This window comes from Mustela lutreola, chromosome 10 (assembly GCF_030435805.1).
Source record: "Mustela lutreola isolate mMusLut2 chromosome 10, mMusLut2.pri, whole genome shotgun sequence".
Taxonomy (NCBI): domain Eukaryota; kingdom Metazoa; phylum Chordata; class Mammalia; order Carnivora; family Mustelidae; genus Mustela; species Mustela lutreola.
In genome coordinates, this window is record NC_081299.1 from 30,031,242 (window position 1) to 30,050,071 (window position 18,830).

General features: G+C 42.4%; 1 protein-coding gene across 6 annotated transcripts in view; it reads left to right on the forward strand.

The window, feature by feature from the left end:
* LOC131809396 (microtubule-actin cross-linking factor 1) overlaps positions 1-18,830 on the forward strand; it is a 321,582-nt gene that overhangs the window by 203,506 nt on the left and 99,246 nt on the right. For all 6 annotated transcript variants that reach the window (XM_059136435.1, XM_059136438.1, XM_059136436.1 and 3 more), the window contains exons 41-50: positions 2,563-2,796; positions 5,076-5,225; positions 6,764-6,997; positions 8,491-8,691; positions 11,402-11,920; positions 12,890-13,066; positions 13,325-13,448; positions 14,261-14,469; positions 14,852-15,169; positions 18,330-18,496. In XM_059136435.1, the coding sequence (XP_058992418.1) occupies positions 2,563-2,796; positions 5,076-5,225; positions 6,764-6,997; positions 8,491-8,691; positions 11,402-11,920; positions 12,890-13,066; positions 13,325-13,448; positions 14,261-14,469; positions 14,852-15,169; positions 18,330-18,496 (2,333 nt within the window). The remainder of the gene's footprint in view (positions 1-2,562; positions 2,797-5,075; positions 5,226-6,763; positions 6,998-8,490; positions 8,692-11,401; positions 11,921-12,889; positions 13,067-13,324; positions 13,449-14,260; positions 14,470-14,851; positions 15,170-18,329; positions 18,497-18,830) is intronic.

Here is an 18,830-nt window from a genome sequence, read left to right on the forward strand (position 1 = left end):
ATCTGTTCTTAGAGAGTCTGGAATGGCCTATTTCAACTTCATCTTGTCTTTATAACTGAATATCTAGTATCTGTCCTTTGTTTCTAATTTTACATACACCGATTTCAGGAGACTTACTGATCGATGATTGAGAGCATGGCTTGGCAAACTTTTTCTGTAGAGGGCCAGATAGTAAATATTTTTGGCCTTGCAGGTCATACACAAATAGACCATTTCTGTAGCACCCATTCACCTTTACTGTTGAAACATCAGAGCATCTGTAGACAGTACATAAATGAATGTTCATGAATGTGTTATAGTAAAACTTTATTTACAAAAACAGGTGGCAGGCAGATTTGGTCTGGGGACTCTTGATTACCAACCATTGATCTAAAGGGATGCTTTTCTTCTCCTTAAGCTTTGTTTTTTTCAAATATTTTATTTATTTATTTGACAGAGAGAGATTACAAGTAGATGAAGAGGCAGGCAGAGAGAGAGAGAGAGAGAGAAGCAGGCTCCCTGCTGAGCAGAAAACCCAATGCGGGACTCGATCCCAGGACCCTGAGATCATGACCTGAGCCGAAGGCAGCGGCTTAACCCACTGAGCCACCCAGGCGCCCCTCTCCTTAAGCTTTAAATTAATTGATTCTTTTTATAAGTCAGTGAGAGAAAAGTAAACACTGAAATACTCAAGACTTGAGATGTTTGTTTTTCCTCCCAATATTATTCTTTGTTTTGGTTATACTTAAGATAATATCAGATATCACACACTGGTTTATTTGCCCTCTGCTATAGGTAGCACACTCCTTAAATTCTTTCTAAAGTCAGAGCAGAACTAAAGATGCCCTTGCCTTCTGTTTTATCCTCTGCCTTTTCCCAAGTCTTAAGAGAAGCAGACATAATTTGACCATGGTCAGGCTTCTTGGATGCAACCCATCTTCCCCCAACCCCCTTTTTCAAAAGATTTTATTTATTTATTTGTCAGCGCACAAGCAGAGGGAGCGGCAGGCAGAGCAAGGAGCCTGATGGGAGATTCGATCCCAGGATCCTGGGATCATGACCTGAGCCAAAGGCAGACACTTGACCCACTGAGCCACCTAGCCATCCCAACCCATCCCTTCTTGTCTTGCAAGAGTTGACCTGCCATTTTCATCCATGCCTTGTCCTCCAAATCTTTCGTTAGGCGAGTGAGTTGCAGACTTGATCTGCTCACTAGGAGAGTATTAAAAAAGCAAGAGTGAATAAAATTCCTGTGACATAGTATATGATATAAAAACACAGAGCATCTGGGGCGCCTGGGTGGCTCAGTGGGTTAAGGCCTCTGCCTTCGGCTCAGGTCATGATCCCAGGATCCTGGGATCTAGCCCCCCATCAGGCTCTCTGCTCATCAGAGAGCCTGCTTTCCCCTCTCTCTCTCTCTGCTAGCCTCTCTGCCTGCTTGTGATCTCTGTCAAATAAATAAATAAAATCTTCAAAAAAAAAAAAAAATACACACACACAGCATCTCATGCATGGTTTCCTCCCCAAGTTATAATTCAAATGAATGCCTTACTGGAAAGGCAGCCACAGTCTAAGGTCTTGTTTTCCTAATGACAGTTTCCCAAATCCATCCATTACAGATGAATAAAGACACTTAGCTTAATGATAAATATGTAAGAACCCCTTTCTGTCTGCTCTGCAGGATTGCTGACTACCGTTGGTTTCAAAGCGATAGAGATCTAATTGTTTTTATTGCACCCAGTGTTACATAGCTGGTAACCACTACATATTTGTGGAAAAAGTGCATGCTTTTAATCATCTAAAAACAGACAAATTCTAGTGGTAGATAGCTATATATATGTAACTATTATACAGGAAAGTCTATAATCTTTTATACCCTTAAAATGTATAAGCAACTTTATTTACTCTAAAAACCATGTAGTGGTGTACTACAAATAAATTGAGTACCTCCCTACTTCTAGCCTTCTAGCAACTCACTGCTGCACAAATACAAATAGATATTTCAACCTTAAAAAGTACGATTAGGGGGCACCTGAGTGGCTCAGTGGGTTAAGCCTCTGCCTTCGGCTCAGGTCATGATCTTAGGGTCCTGGAATCGAGCCCCACATCCGGCTCTCTGCTTCCCCTCTCCGTCTCTGCCTGCCTCTCTGCCTACTTGTGATCTCTGTCTGTCAAATAAATAAATAAAATCTTAAAAAAAAAAAAAGTACAATTAAGCCAATCTATCTTAGACTAGAAATTCATGATAAATTTTCCAAACGTTAAAAAAAAACTTTTTTACAGAGACCTGGATTAGCAGTAGTATAATTCTATTAACATAAAAAAATAAAAATTTACTGCATTTGGAGATAAGGTTCAGTAAAGAAAACCTAATTGTAAGATATGAGGAATTTGGAGAGACCAGAAATGAGAGAGATTTCCTGTGTTGGTTTGGCCCTAGAAATGATCAGTATCAATGATAGAAATACAGCAAGTTAATCCCTTTTTATTTATGTTGACTCTTTAATTAAAACCAGGAGCTTTTGCTTTGAGAGAATGAGAAGGTGTTTTTTATTTTTAATTTTTTTTTATTTCTTTACTTAGGATCTGAAGCAGCCCATGGCTGAAAGGAAATCTCAGCTCGATGCTCTTGCTTTTGATACTCAGTTCTTTATCTCAGAGCATGCCCAGGACCTAACCCCTCAGCAGAACCGGCAAGTGCTGAGCCTTCTGAGTGAACTGCAGAGGTCCTTCCAGGATCTTGTGGAGCAGACCGCAGCTCAGATGGATGCCTTGCAGGGCCATTTTCAACAAATGGAGCAGGCAGCCCAGGTCAAGGTCAGACTGAACCAGCAGCTGGGCTCACTTTGTCTTTTGGGGTACCTTCTCTGTCCTTGAGATTTCTGGTCAGACTCCATCTGTCATGATTCTAGGAGCCTGTGTTGACCAATTTGAAATTTTATTTCCTCCAGACCATTCTGTTCTGGTCTAGGAGGCAGCTGTTCTGGCTGTATTTCTTGCCATGTTTTTGGTTTTATGTGTGCTGTGAGAGAATGTGCGTGTTTACGTATGTATGCACGTGCAAGTATTTTCCTTTTAGTTAGACTCGACCCTCACTGTGTCTCATTGTGTCTGACTTCCAAACAAAAGTCATATCCTTCGTCCTTATTTCTCCTCCTTTCTCCCTCAGCATTCTTTTGACAGCCATTAGGAACTGTTAGGTATTCTGAGCTCTTGAGAAGAATGGTTCTGAAATGAATTTTTTTCTGGGGCTTTTCACATGATTAACCGTAATATTCTTTGACCGTCTTCAAACAGCTGACAACGAATTTTTTATCAGAATCATATTAATTTTTTAGCACTTTTTAAATCATGATTAATTTCTAGCACCTTTCTTTACACTATGATGTCCAGTGCTCATTCAGTTATGGAAAACAGGGTGTAAAACTAGGTGTTAACATTTTTTTTAAAAACCATCCTATCACCATCTGTCACAACCCTCTTATTGCAAAACTCAACATAATTCCATTGATGGTAACATCATAACCTAAGGTTACCAAGAATGATGCTTAGGCATCTTTGCTGTTTGAACAGTAAGTTGGAGTTGAACAAGATGGTATTAGAATGTCATTATCAAAAAAAAAAAAAAAGAAGAAGAAGAAGAAGAAGAAGAATGTCATTATCACCAGCAATCTATCTCAGGGTCACCTTTATTAAATGTTATGCAAAGTTGAATGGAGCCTTTGAGTTAGGCTCAGCCAAAATTAAGTTAGTCAATTCCGTATGTCCCCACATTACTGCTTGTTGTTCCAACTGTACTGAATTGAAATAAAATATGGATGCAACCTTTCAGGTTACTTTCCAAATCTGAAAATTTGCAATATCCTCACTTGGAAACATATATAACAAGGTGTAGTTTGTGGATAATTAATGAAACAGGCACTTTAAGACCCACCCTGGATCCAGGGTAGGCCCCTGAGTTGCAGCAATTGGTAGAACTGCATGTGAACATTCTCTCCGAGCGTATAATTAATTCCACAATATTTATTAACCTTGTTATTGTCAGAAATTCTCTGCTTCTCTCTATATTTGCCCTGAATGCATGTGTATGTCTGTGTGTTAACTTGTTTGCTTTGCTTTTTTCAGATTCAGTCTGCACCCATCCTAACCCATGGAGATCCCGTTTTACAGCTGAAGAGCTCTTAGGAGTTCTCTTCCAGAGCCCTTCTATTTGTCCTAAAGAGGGGGAGAGAGGGCCAATGTGGGCACCTGTTTGTAAGTGCAGGTGACTAAACACCATCAGAAGGTAGAAACTGGTGGACAATGTTCTAGAAGGATGGTCAGGAGAACACATCATGCTCAATGGCTTAATTAGGTGCTTCAGTGTCATATAGTCGAGATGAGATTTGGAAAAAGGATCAGGCACAGAAACATATTCCCTCCCTCCCTGTGGGCCTGACTTTTGTCTTTGATATCACTTGTAGACACCTGAAGGAATGAGCCAGTTGCTATTCTTGGGCAGTTTCCTTCTCAAAATAGCCATCCGCTCATGCCTGGCATGTAATCATTCCATTTAATGGGTATCTGCATTTATGAGACGTTTGATTTATAAAGTTAGCTCAATTATTAAGAAGCTCAGTTAGCTTATGAATTATCCAGATTCTTGATCCCCCCCCCCCCTTAATGCAGTCCTTCTAATGTTCTGTATTTTAACTTAGTATGTAGCATATCCTCTAGTTCTGGTGGAGGACTTGATCATAACCACTAATTTGTTATTATCTCCATTATCATTTATGAATTTGAAGCATCTGGGTTCTCTGTTCTCCATTTCCAGGGCTAGTAACAGCAGTCTGGAAAGGAACTCCCAACCAAAACTGGGGAGCGTTCTCACCTGAAATTACCCCTGAATATAATCTAAACTGTTGACCCAAATCAACAGATTGTCCAAATGAGGGGAGCTTTCTGAATATGACTTCTGTGCTTTTTCCTGTTCTAGTCTCTCACCAACTCTTCCATCCTTAAGATATAACCTTTCTGTTTTACATTTCAGGGAGCTATCTTGTATTTGTAAAATGAGAATTTTTAATCATCTCTTGACCCCTTTGCATTTTAATTAGACCCTGCAGAAACAGCAAAATACCTGTCACCAGAAACTGGAGGATCTTTGCAACTGGTTAGGACGGGCAGAAAGTGCATTGACAGGCCACCAAGGTAGAGCTACCCAGCAGGATCTCTCCGCTTTGCAGAAGAACCAGAGTGACTTGAAGGTCAGTATGAATTAATTCACTTTTCTCTTCCTTCAGCAATTCTTCATAAAGGTTTACTATGTGCCAGGCACAGTGCTTCATGCTGGCAACAACAGTAAATATCTCTGTTCTCATGAAGCATAGAGTCTAGTGGGAGAGACAAACATTATACAGATAAGCACAAAAGTGAACATGTAATTATTAACTGTCACATATGTAGGGGCACCTTGGTAACTCAGTTGGTTAAGCGGCTGACTCTTGATTTTGGCTCAGGTCTTGATCTCAGGGTCTTGGGATCAAGCCCCATGTCAGACCAATATCCTGCTGGGCCTTGTAAACTGCATTAAGGATAAGGAGTGGTGGATGCCTGGCTGGCTCAGTCAGTAGAGCATATGACTCTTAATCTTGGAGTTGTGAGTTCTAGCTCCACGGTGGGTGTAGAGATTACTTTAACTTTTTTTTTTTTTAAGATTTTATCCATTTATTTGACACAGAGAGAGAGAGATCACAATTAGGCAGAGCAGCAGGCAGAGAGAGGGAGAAGCAGGCTCCCTGCTAAGCAGAGAGCCCGATGCAGGGACAGATCCCAGGACCCCATGACCTGAGCCAAAGGCAGAGGCTTAACCCACTGAGCCACCCAGGCGCCCTAGAGATTACTTTAAAAAAAAAAAAAGGTTGCCTGGGTGGCTCAGTCAGTTAAGCATCTGCCTTTGCCTCATGTCATGATCCCAGGGTCCTGAGATCAAGTTCTGCATCAGGCTCCTTGCTTGGTGGAAAGCCTGCTTCTCCCTCTGCATGCCAGTCCCACTGTTTGTGTGCTCTCACTCTCTCTCTCTTTCTTTTTCTCTCTCCCCCCACCCTGCCCCTGATAAATAAATAACTAAAATCTTAAAAAAAAAAAAAAAAAAGGCTAAGGAGTGATAACCAAAAGAGTATAGAGGACCAATCAAGTCTCAACTCAGCTAGAATCCTATTGTCAACTCCTTTGTATAGAAGAATGATCTCTTTGAGAACAACTCATTACAAAATAAACAGCATGTTTGTGGACAGTCTCCTTTTTTGTCTTCATTAAATATTTGCTTAGAAATTTAAATTTTGCTCAGAAAATTAAGTACTAGAGGGGCACCTGGGTGGCTCAGTTGGTTAAGCATTTACCTTCTGCTCAGGTCATGATCCCTGGAGTCCCAGGATCAAGCCCCTGCTACCCGCTCAAGCACTACCTGCTCAGCAGAGAGCCTGCTTCTCCCCTTACCCCTCACCCTGCTCATGTGCTTGCTCTCGCGAGCTCTCTCTCTCGCTTTCTCTCACTTTCTCTCTCTCAAATAAATAAAATCTTAAAAGAAAAAGAAAATTAAGTGTTAGGATATTTCTTAAGTTAAAAAAAAATTCTTAGAAGTTCTTATCTGCATTGGTTTAGGCCTAAACCCTAAGCAGATTACAGTCAGGGACACACGCCTGGTGCAGGTGTGTGTCATCCTAGCCGTGCCATCTGTGTGCTGTTAGCAGCCTTAGAAGAAGGAATGTTGACATCTCTGCCCCACGCGTGTTCATGTGTTAAGGATTTACAGGACGATATTCAGAGTCGGGCCGCCTCATTTGCCAGTGTTGTCAAGGACATCGAAGGCTTCCTGGAAGAGAATCAGGCCAAGCTGAGCCCCCATGAGTTGTCAGGTCTTCGGGAGAAGCTTCATCAGGCTAAGGAGCAGTATGAGGCTCTCCAGGAACGGACTCGGGTGGCCCAGAAGGAGCTGGAGGAAGTGGTGACCTCAGCCGTACAGCAGGAGACTGAAAAGGTAACCAGACTTCTTTGATACATGGTATTTTTCAAAAAAGAAAATTTTGGCATCTGGCAAGTGAAGAAAAGGTAATAAGGGGAAACTGCCTTACAGAGAGCATAGAATCATAAAAAGAGGCTACTTCAGGAGCTGGTCTGTGATTTGGGAAGAAAATTCCTAAAGGACTTTAAGTCAGGAATAGTTGGTAGGAAGTTCATATCACCCACCCCACTCCCAAAGAAAAAATATTTTCACTCTCTGTGTACTCAGTACTCTGATTAGAAGATCTTGGAAAGAACTTAGTTAAGAAGGGTAGTACCTTGGGGAGGGAAAAGCAAATGGTACATTTCAAACATGAATCTAGATTGATAATCCAAGAGCACAAAGAGGAAGTATCTGGGGAGTCTCTGTGTGCCTCACACTATCCCCAGGTTGTCCTTGCAGATCAATGGAAACTGAGGCACTGGGATAGACCTAGGAGAAGATTAAGTCTTAAATGGTATTCTGCACCCCCCTCAACCCTGGCAGATTGAATTAGAATCCTTTGTCTGGCCATGGATTCTGACACAAATGTGTGTGTGGGGGGGGGTTAGAAAATATGGAAAAGAGAAATAAATTACCTGAAGAGGAATTCTGAAATATATGAAGGTATCACTTGGCATAACCTGTTTAATTAATCACAGTACTTGAACAGTCAGAAAATGGAATTCAAGAGGCAAGTTTTAGGACTTAATACTCTGTCTGGCAGAAAAAGATTGGGAGAAGTCTACATTTCCCTTAGGGAAGGGCTGCTGGTAATCCAGAGTGACTGTACTGTTTCTGATCCTGCCAGGCCAGGCCGTCACTTCTGCACACCTATGAAGGATTCCATGAAGCCTTGCTGGGCTGCCAGGACTAAATCATCTCTTAAAGCCTTTTAAATCCTGGGTTTTGCCACCCCCACCCCTCCTACACCCTTTATCATAGGCAGCAAAGCAAGGTTTATCCTGCAATAGCAAAGTGGTAGTACAAAGCTCTCGAGGTGGGATGGAACCCAAGGGGGTTGCCCCCCCCCTTTTTTTAAAGCAGTGAGATAGGGGTACCTGGGTGGCTCGTGGGTTAAGCCTCTGCCTTCGGCTCAGGTCATGATCTCAGAGTCCTGGGATCAAGCCCCATATCAGGCTCTCTGCTCAGCAGGGAGCCTGCTTCCCCTCCACCCCACCTCTGCCTGCCTCTCTGCCTACTTGTGATCTCTCTCTCTATCAAATAAATAAATAAAATCTTTTTTAAAAAAATAGATTAAAAAGGAAATAAAAGCAGTGAGATACAGACAAAAATCTAGAGATTGTTTTAACTAATTGTTTCTCAACAGATGTAGAAGATGCTCATTTTTTTTTGTGGATGCAAAGACCATTTACATGTAGTCTTAGAGCTTCTCTTCTTTAGCATGAAAGTCTTGCTTTTTTCTTAACCTTTGTTTGTACAGCTGAGTATCTAAGGCCTTCTTACTAGACTCCTTCTGTGGCTTTCAGAGTAAAGCAGCAAAGGAACTGGCAGAGAATAGGAATAAGATTGATGCTCTCCTGGACTGGGTGACTGCGGTGCGATCTGAAGGACAGATGGAGCAGCTGTCCGGAACTAGCCTAGGGAAAGGAGCCTTTGATACCACGGATGCTCACAAGGGGGCGAGCCAAGCCCCAGAGGAACTGGACAAGCAATGTGAGAAGATGAAGGTGAGAATGTTAGCCTGTCTTCACTCTGCTGGGCACCTCTCTGCTGCCCTGGGCAAGTCACCATAACCACCTTGCCCCTAAATCCAGTAAGCACAGTAAGTATGTCTCAGTTCATGCCCTCTTTGACACCTCAGCACTTTGACACTGTTGAAACACTTTCTTCTTTGCTTTTCCCTGGTATTCCTTTTTCCTTTCCTCTGGCCAGTTTGTGAGATACTTGCTATGCTTCCAGGAGGCAGCCGCAGCCTCTTCTCATCTTTCAGAATATACTTCCTTTGGGCAGTTCTATCCACTCAAGATATTTTAGCTACCACCTGTACTGGAGAATTCCTACCTAAATGCCTGTGCGGAGCTTCAAACCAGTATATAAATCCATCTGCCTGTTTGTAACTTGGAACCACAAGCAGTTCAGCCTCAAAAAATGGAGCTTCAGTTTCCTGTAACATACCCTCCACCCCATCAAACTTGTTCTCCTTCCTCTACTCCCACTTCATTGCCAGAGCTAGACATCATCTTCCTTTCCCTCCCTACTCTCCTGTATCTAATTAGTCATCAAATTCCCTCTTCTTAGATCTCTTTGAGAGTCATTGCTGCTTCTCTGTTTCCCCTGAGCTATGATTGTGGTTTGGACTACTGTCACCTTCCATTTGAGTTGTTATGGCAGCTTTGACTGGTCTCCTTGCCTTGTGCCTTCTACCCTCCCTCCTACACGACTAAGTGATCTTCTAAAAATGCAATATCCTTGATTAACCCTTTTTTTAATGGTTTCCTGTCACCCTCAAGAAACTATTCCTTACTCGCTCTTTATCTCTACCCATGTATTCATTAATCAGCAAATATTGAGCACCTGCTGTATGTCAGGCATTGGAGATAAACCAGTGAACCAACCAGAGGAACTGTTTCCTAGGATATTAACTGGCATATGCAGGCATACTTTATTGCATGATTGAAAAACAATATGTTTAGGGAAATTAGAAAACACATGGATCACCTATTTAGTAGTGACACCGTTATAGCAAAGAAAATTTGGCTTAATTAGAATGCTTCTACTGAATAGCCTATGTCATTGCTTTGTTTTGTATTAATAGGATTTTCCCCTCTTGCATGCTGTTGTTACGCTTAGAGATACATTGTAGGGTATCCCCCAAAGCTGTGACAGTCATAACAGCACAGAGCAGAGATGGTCCTGCTGTCACAGAACTGCTGGCAATAGTCAGCCTGACCAGGGAGCTCCTCCATCCTAGGAAGGAGACTGCCTTACTTGTGGATGGATGAGAATGGGAACACCTGGGGGGGTGTACAGACAAGCTATGGTACTACCCCTTACTATCTATTTGAGAAGGAAAGATTTGTCGCCCTAGCTTCTCTGAGATAATGTTGGAAGCTGATGCTATAGGTTGCTGATTCAGGTTGAAACTGGACAGTGTTCTGGTAAAAATTAGGCTATTGTCCTGATCTAGGAAGTTGCATAAACGGTATAGGTAGGCAAGAACACTGATTGAATCCCCACTATTGTTTATTAGACTCGGGAAGAACATTTTATTTTGTTTTATTTAAAAATTTATATATTTACTGGGGGAGAGAAAGCTTGCATACAAGGTGGGGGAGGGGCAGAGGGAGAGGGAGAGAGAACCTCCAGTAGACTCCCTGCTGAGTATGGAGTCCCATGACCTGAAGATCGTGACCTGAGCCGAGATCATGACCTGAGCTGAGGTCATAACCTGAGCCAAAATCAAAAGTCAGATAATTAACTGAGCCACCCAGGCACCCCTAGACTCAGGAGGAACATTTTAAGAAAAAAAACAAAACAACCACATCTCCCTGAAATAACTTACATTCCATTGAAATAGAAAAAAGGTCCATGTGTAAGCACATAGACATAGCACATACAAATAAAAAATACAAATTACCTGTGCTCCAGAAATACAGTTTACTCTCACTGGAGTACAACTTGTTTCTTTAAAGGATTAATTTTCTAAGAACTTTCCTAGGTGGGACAGTGTTCAGGGATATTTCACAGCTAATGGAGACTTCACAGCTAACTATTTGCAATTTTTATATTGTCATGTTTGGCTTATCCAACTTGCTCTCCCCTTCCATTAATGTGGGTAGTTATGAGCTGACCACTTGTGCCTTCTCTTACTTAGACTTAGAATGATTTAGTGAAGGGGCGCCTGGGTGGCTCAGTGGGTTAAAGCCTCTGCCTTCGGCTCAGGTCATGATCCCAGGGTCCTGGGATCAAGCTCCACATCAGGCTCTCTGCTCCGTGGGGAGCCTGCTTCCTCCTCTCTCGCTCTCTCTGCCTGTTTGTGATCTCTGTCAAATAAATTAAAAAAAAAAAAAAAAAAAAAAGAATGGTTTAGTGAGAGCCAGATTCTAGTCTTAATTTGTCCCTTAACTGCCTGACCTTAGTCAAGACATGTAACATACATAGATATTGTCTACTTATATTGCCATTTCTGCCCCACATCACTTGAGATATTATACATGAAGTCTTTTAGAAAACCCTGAGATCCTACATGTATCAGTTCAGCTGGGATTAGTATATGGCATAATGTTTAGAAAGTGAGAGATATTGAGAGATACTGATTTTTGAACAACTGGAAAAGTGGCCTATTGAGATCTCTCTCTACTTCTAATTGTAGACATAACCGAATTTTTGTGGTATCCCTACTGATCATTCTTTGTTTGGGGGGAATTTTTTTGCCAGGCCCGTCACCAAGAATTGCTGTCTCAGCAGCAAAATTTCATCTTGGCCACCCAGTCAGCTCAGGCCTTCCTGGCCCAGCATGGCCACAATCTCACGCCTGAGGAACGCCAGGTGCTACAGGACAAGCTAGGAGAGCTAAAGGGGCAGTATGCGACTTCCCTGGCCAAGTCGGAGGCAGAGTTGAAGCAGGCTCAGACACTACGGGACGAGCTGCAGAAGTTTCTACAGGACCATCAAGAGTTTGAGAACTGGCTGGAGCGGTCCGAGAGAGAGCTGGAGAACATGCACAAGGGAGGCAGCTGCCCTGAAGCCCTTCCCTCCCTGCTAAAGCGGCAGGGGAGCTTCTCAGAGGACGTCATTTCCCACAAAGGAGACTTACGATTTGTGACTATCTCAGGGCAGAAAGTCTTGGACACAGAAAACAGCTTTGAGGAAGGCAGGGAACCATCAGCCACTGGAGACTTAGTGAAGGGCAAGCTGAAGGATGCAACAGAAAGATACACTGCTCTCCATTCAAAGGTACCACGAGAGTCCTGACAGCCTCTGTAGGGGTGGGAACCTTCACACAACAGTGAGTAGTTGCTGGGGCTTAGGATAAGAACCTTAGGACATAGTGAGTGAGCTGAATTGTATATTGACCACAGGCAGAATGTCTTTATGAGCTCTGCAAAAATGTAAAATGTGGAGGCCCATGGGCTAATGCCCGATCCCAGCAGTATCAGGGGTATGTCACTCTGATATGGAAGGTGGAGGTGCTCGCCCTGCCGTACCCTGACCAGCAGACGTGGGCTCCCTAGAGACACAGTACAGGGGAAGCTGGAACCATGTACACAGTCTGTATTCCTGCACAGAGCATCTAGGGTACATCCTTGCCTTCCTCCCTATCAAAGAACTGTTAGCTCCCAAACTGTAGAATCCATTCAGTTCTTACCTGTCTTCTGCACTTTGCCAACGTCTCTAACCTAGCCAAAAGGAGCACTCTGTACCTCCCTGTCCTTTTCTACCTTAGCCTGCAACCTGATGTGTAGTTCTTTGGTGGCTTGCCCTACACCTCACTTAGTCTTCATGAGTATATAATATAAAGTTGGGATGAATAGTATGGATCAAACAATCAAGGCCCAGCTTTCGGAGATGGTTGCTACTCATCTGTTCCTGGAGGCCTGGGTGCTACTCTTCACTGTGGTTAGAGTGAGATCCTGTAACAAGGCCAGCCTTTTCTTTTCTTATTTTTAAAGATTTTATTTATTTATTTGATAGCATGAGAGGAGAGAAGGTCAGAGGGAGAAACAAGCTCTCCATGGAGCTGGGAGCCTGATATGGGACTTGATCCCAGGACTCTGGGATCACGACCTGAGCCGAAGGCAATGGCTAATCCAACTGAGCCACCCAGGCACCCAAGGCCAGACTTTTCTTTGGACTGTGCCTAGGAAGCTGCTGTCTTTAGCTGGACCTTGCATAAGCCTGCTCTCCCTTTTTTCTCTGATATAGTGTACACGATTGGGCTCTCACCTGAATATGCTCCTAGGCCAGTACCAGCAGTTCCAGAGCTGTACTGACAGCCTGAAGGCTTGGATGCAGGCCTGTGAGGCCAGTGTGGAGAAGCTCCTTTCAGATACTGTTGCCTCAGACCCTGGCGTTCTGCAGCAGCAGCTTGCAACTACAAAGGTAGGCCGGGACGTAGGCTGTTCTACCAGATGGGTAGAGTACCCCAAAATAAAACAAAAACTCATAAAGGCAGTGGTTGGGATGCCTTGGACCAGATCTGATTCTTAAACACTTAATTCTAACATCTGTGGGCATGAATAAACAGAAGTATTCTTTGTAGAATATTCATAGTAACACTATGCTAAATAGCCCTTGGTTCCTGGAACCAGCTTTGATTACTCAGAGGTTTTACTTTTGGCCTTTTTCATGGACAAGCAGCAGTTGCAGGAGGAATTAGCTGAGCACCAAGTCCCTGTAGAAAAGCTCCAAAAAGTAGCTCATGACCTCATGGAAATTGAAGGCGAGCCAGCCCCAGACTGCAAGCATGTTCAAGAAACTACAGGTATGAAGCAGCAATAACAAGAACACTCCCTTAATTCTCGTGCTTGCCACTGTTTTGTAATACATCAGACTGTATTGTACAAATATGTGTGGTGCTGGCTAGGGGCCGGGACACAAACAGCAAGAGCTTACTGTCCAGTGAACTTTGTTCTTGTACCATTGAAGGTCTTTGCAATCTGGTTTCAGCCCCTTTCCCCAGGCATGCTGCCCTCTAGCCATTCCCTGCTTCTTTCCTTTCCCAAGTAAACTAGTCATTTTTTCATTACTTTACCCCTGAAGTTTTCCCTGTGATTCAGCTGCTAACATTTATTGAGAGCTTAGCATGTGTGATGAAATCTTGCTCAAGCTCCTAGATGTACCTGAGCGGTTACTTCCTTTGTAAAGTCCTGGCCACCACCTCCAAGCCCCAAAAGAAATAAAAGATAAATAAAAGAAAGAATCATTCTTCTTTCAGCCTTCTCTAGTACGTTACTCTTAGCGTCAGTATAGCACTTTTAGTTTTATTTTTATGGCTAGTTGTGATGTACCCTTTTCTGCCTATGCTGAATGTTTATAGTCTTAAGTTTATAGAAGCCAGGGACTTACCTTAATTATCTTCAGTCCTCAGCATCCAGTACAATTTCCGGCACTTGATAGGGGCTAAATGATGCTTTGTGAATTTGGCTCAAATACAACTGCACTTTAAGCTTATCCCTTCTATTTGTCTTAATGTCTGTTATTATTGTAATTAACACGTGTGATTTATATACGTTGTTTTTAAAAGCACAACGTGAAAATAGTCTCCGCTCTCTTCTCATGGCCTTGGTTTTCCAGATTCCATACTCAGCCGTTTTCAGAGCCTGTCGAGTAGCCTGGCTGAGCGTTCTGCTCTGCTGCAGAAGGCAATTGCCCAATCTCAGAGTGTCCAAGAAAGCCTGGAGAGCTTGTTGCAGTCCATCAGGGAAGTTGAACAAAACCTAGAGGAGGAGCAGGTGGCGTCCCTGTCCCTGGGAGTCATCCAGGAAGCCCTGGCCACTAATATGGTGAGACATAGGCCCAAGAGTTAGTGTCAATGGTGTATTTGCTATGTTCCGTGATTACATCATTTTGAAAAAGTATCAGGAAAAGAATTCATTTCCATGAATCCTCTAATAAGACTTGGAGATGATGACTAATCCACGTAAAGATATTTCTACCCAATTTCTAAACCATTTAAGCTTGAGGAAGAGTGGCTCAGTGAAGTCATTAATGGAATGCAGTGGGGAACTAAGGGGATAGACGTTTGTATTCCAGAAGCTCATTTATTTGTAGGCCTGCCTTCCTTGAGCAGGTGAGCCTGAAATTACCAGAAAATTATTGGTTTGTGGCTTGAATATCCTAGGATAAGTGAGCCAGGAGCTGACCGACACATTTTTTTGGTGACAGAAATTGAAGCAGGACATTGCTCGGCAGAAGAGCAGCTTGGAGGCCACCCGTGAGATGGTGACGCGATTCATGGAGACAGCAGACAGCGCCACAGCTGCCGTGCTGCAGGGCAAACTGGCAGAGGTGAGCCAGCGCTTTGAACAGCTCTGTCTCCGGCAGCAAGAAAAGGAGAACTCCCTGAAGAAGCTTCTGCCCCAGGCGGAGATGTTTGAACATCTCTCTGATAAGTTGCAGCAATTCATGGAAAACAAAAGCCGGATGCTAGCTTCTGGAAATCAGCCAGATCAAGATATTGCGCACTTCTTCCAGCAGATCCAGGTGAGACTATATCTGCCACAGTGGCAGAACAAAGAGAAAAGAAGGGCAAGGAGGGGACCAGCAATCACGGAGTCCATAGTATGTCAGTCAGTCATAGAAACCCTACCTACATTCTCTTAAAGAATTATCACAACCAGGTGCGTCTGGGTTGCTCAATCAGTTGAGCGTCTGCCTGTGGCTCAGGTCATGATCTGAGGGTCCTGGGATTGAGTCCCGCATTAGGCTTCCTGCTCAGTGGGAAGTCTGCTTCTCCCTCTGCCTCTGCCTGCAGCTCCCCCTGCTTGTGCACATGCTCTCTCACTCTCCCTTTCAAATAAATAAATAAAATCTTTTAAAAAAAATTATCACAACCACGCTGTAAACTAGACACTGTTTGTCCATTTTTTAAAAAACACCTTGGATTTATTTTTCACGCATTCTGCATGTTCAGCCCAGATCAGTGGGGCTATTTAGCTCATCATGGTCACTCAGGGATCAAGTCATTGCTGACTTTATCCTGCCCTGCACCTTCATGACTACCGCTGCAGCAGGGAGAGGGCACATCAAATCCATTTTCATTTCACGAGTTAAAGCAGGTTTCACACCTGGCTTTCAAGCGAGTGGAGAAATGTGTTCCTACCGTATACCTAGTAAGTGCAGTTAGAAATGTTTGACGAAGTCTTACCTACGAAAGATACAGAGACATGTGCAGGAGTAGGATAGTAGGTCAGAGTGTATGCCTATACTTAATTTGACCAAGGAGTGGCCACCTTGGCTCCAGGTGCCCACATTGCCACCTATAGGACCTCAGCATTCCTTTGTCCCCACATTGGTGCCTTGGGATTATCCAACTAACTTTCTCCATATTAAAGTGGGATCTCATACTTCGGTTTGCTATCCTTTTTGAGTTTTGTTTTGAGTGATTTCAGATGTACAGAAAAGTAGAAGGAATGGCACCAGCATCCTTCTCACCTAGATCCCAGTCTGTCAGGATTTCACCATTTTACATTCCCACCAACAATCCATGAAAGTACCTGTTTCACCTGCAGCCTCACCAGCAGAACAGCATTTGAGTTCCTGTTAATCTGATTGATACAACATAATATTTCGATGTGGCTTTTATTTTTATTTCTTCTCTGATGAAGTTGAGTATATTTTTATACATTTAAGGGACATTTATTTGCCAACTCTTGGTTCATGGCCTTTAATATTTTCTGTCAGGGGTTCGTTTTCTTCTTTCAATTTACGAGAGTTTTATATTAGGGAGATTGGTTCTTTATGTGTGATATGTTGAAAATCTTTTTCACAGTTGTCTTTTGTCTCTGCTTATAGGGATTTGGGCCATGTAGAAGGCTTTTAAATGTTTACATAGTAGATTTTATCACTTTTTATTGAACATGTATTTTTTAAAGTCTTTTACCACACCCAGGTTTGAAGGAATTCACCCATGCTTGCTTGTAGAATTCAAATAATTTCTTTCATTTACGTTTGAATCTTTTAACATTTCAAGTTTATTCTGAGATAGAGTGCACAGTATGAATCTAAGTTCTTTTTCTAAACGTCTCTCTAGTTATTCCCAGTATCATTTCTTTGAAAAGTCCATCTTTTCCCCAGTGATTTGAGAAGTCATCTTTATCAGATACAGAATGTCCATGTGGACTCAGGTCTGTTTCTGGATTTTCTGTTCTGCTTTGCTGGTCTGTCTGTTCATGAACCAGAGCATGCTATTTTTTATTCTAGAGCCTTCATGGTATATTTTACTATCTAGGAGGGCTAGTCTCTCTCTCTGTCTTTTTCTTTCAGGATTTTCACACCAGTAACTGTACATTTATTTTTCCATGTGAACTTTAAAATCAGCTTTATTAGGGTGCCTGGTTGGCTCAGTGGGTTAAAGCCTCTGCCTTCAGCTCAGGTCATGATCCCAGGGTCCTGGGATCGAGCCCCGTGTAGGGCTCTCTGCTTGGCAAGGAGCCTGCTTCCCTTCCTCTCTCTGCCTGCCTCTCTGCCTACTTGTGGTCTCTGTCTGTCAAATAAATAAATAAAATCTTTAATAAATAAAATAAACTTTATTAGTCATAGGGGAAAATTGGTATTTTTTTGAAAAATTGGTATTTCTATTTGGATCATGTTAAATTTATTTATTCACACATGCATGTATGCACACATACATATGCACACACACATATCTTTATGGATGTCTTCCCATTTATTGAGGTGTGCTTGTGTCTGTCAGATATTTTAAGGTTTTATTCATAAGGGTTTTGCATGTTTCTTGTTAGTTGGTTCTTAAAATTGTACCTTTTATGCTGTATATTGTAAATGAAGTTTACACTCTTGATTTTATGTGTTGGTTTTATATCCTGCTACCTTATTGGATTATTTCATTGTTTAATTGTATTATTGATTCTCTTGGGTTTTATAAGTATACTTCCATAGAATCTGCAAATATAGTCTTACTTCTTCCAATTTGTATACCACAGATTATTTTCTCTTACCTAATTGCATTGGCCATTATCTTGAATACAGAGTTAAATAATAGTGGAGAGTGTATATTTGCCCTGTTTTACAGAAGAGATAGGCTATAGGAGCTTAGAGAAATTTAGTAGTTTAAGATCATAAGCTAGAAGTAGCAAAGCCGTGATTGATTTTCAGGAGTCTTTTTGACTCCAGAAACCTCCATTCTTTTCATTCTGTCATGCTGCCTCCCAAACCTTTGAACATTTGTTTAAAGGAGACAATATTCTGGGGCACCTGGGTGGCTCAGGTGTTAAGTGCCTGCTTTCGGCTCAGGTCATGATCCCAGGGTCCTGGGATTGAACCCCGAGTCAGACTCTCTGCTCAGCGGGAAGCCTGCTTCTCCCTCTTCTATTCCCCCTGCTTGTGTTCCGTCTCTCACTGTCTCTCTCTATCTGCCAAGTAAATAAATAAAATCTTTTAAAAAATAATAAAGGAGACAATATTCATTTTCAATTCCTAGCCACTCTTAGGTGGCCTGGAAAAATTCTGCGTATTTATTGCTTTGATCTAGTAGTTGACCCAGTGAGCATGCCTCTTTTCTTTTTCCCTCTTATCCTACAGACTGGGGGGACTTGCCTCCGATTTAATATAGATATCTATTTTTTTAGAGTGTATTTATTTATAACAATCAGGGATTTAGTACATTATCCTGTTTGCTTAACAGGAGCTCAATTCAGAAATGAAAGATCAACAGGAGAACCTTGAGACTCTTGAGCACCTGGTCACAGAACTGAGCTCCTCTGGCTTTGCACTGGACCTATCCCTGCACCAGGACAGGGTACTGAACCTCAGAAAGGACTTCACAGAGCTACAGAAGACAGTTAAAGAAAGGTGAGTTTTCATATGTGTTGGTCAATTGGGGAAGCTCTTTTTTTTTTTTTTTTTGCTATTGAATAAAATGATTTTCTCTTCTTCCTTTAGTAGAAAAGATGGCATCAGGAAGTCTGCTACTGAGTCACAGGAGATTGGAAAGTGCCTCTTTTAGGCAAAGCTATTTAATCTACTTGGTGCTTAGTGGTTTTCTATTACTAAATCATGAATTCCTTCTCAGTAATGGGGCTCAGTTTCCCTCTGTACAGTTAATAGCCCAGATCACCTGGACCTAACAGAATAAATGTGGGACAGCAAGTAGGATTGTGACAGAATTTGAAATAAAGAGAAAAAT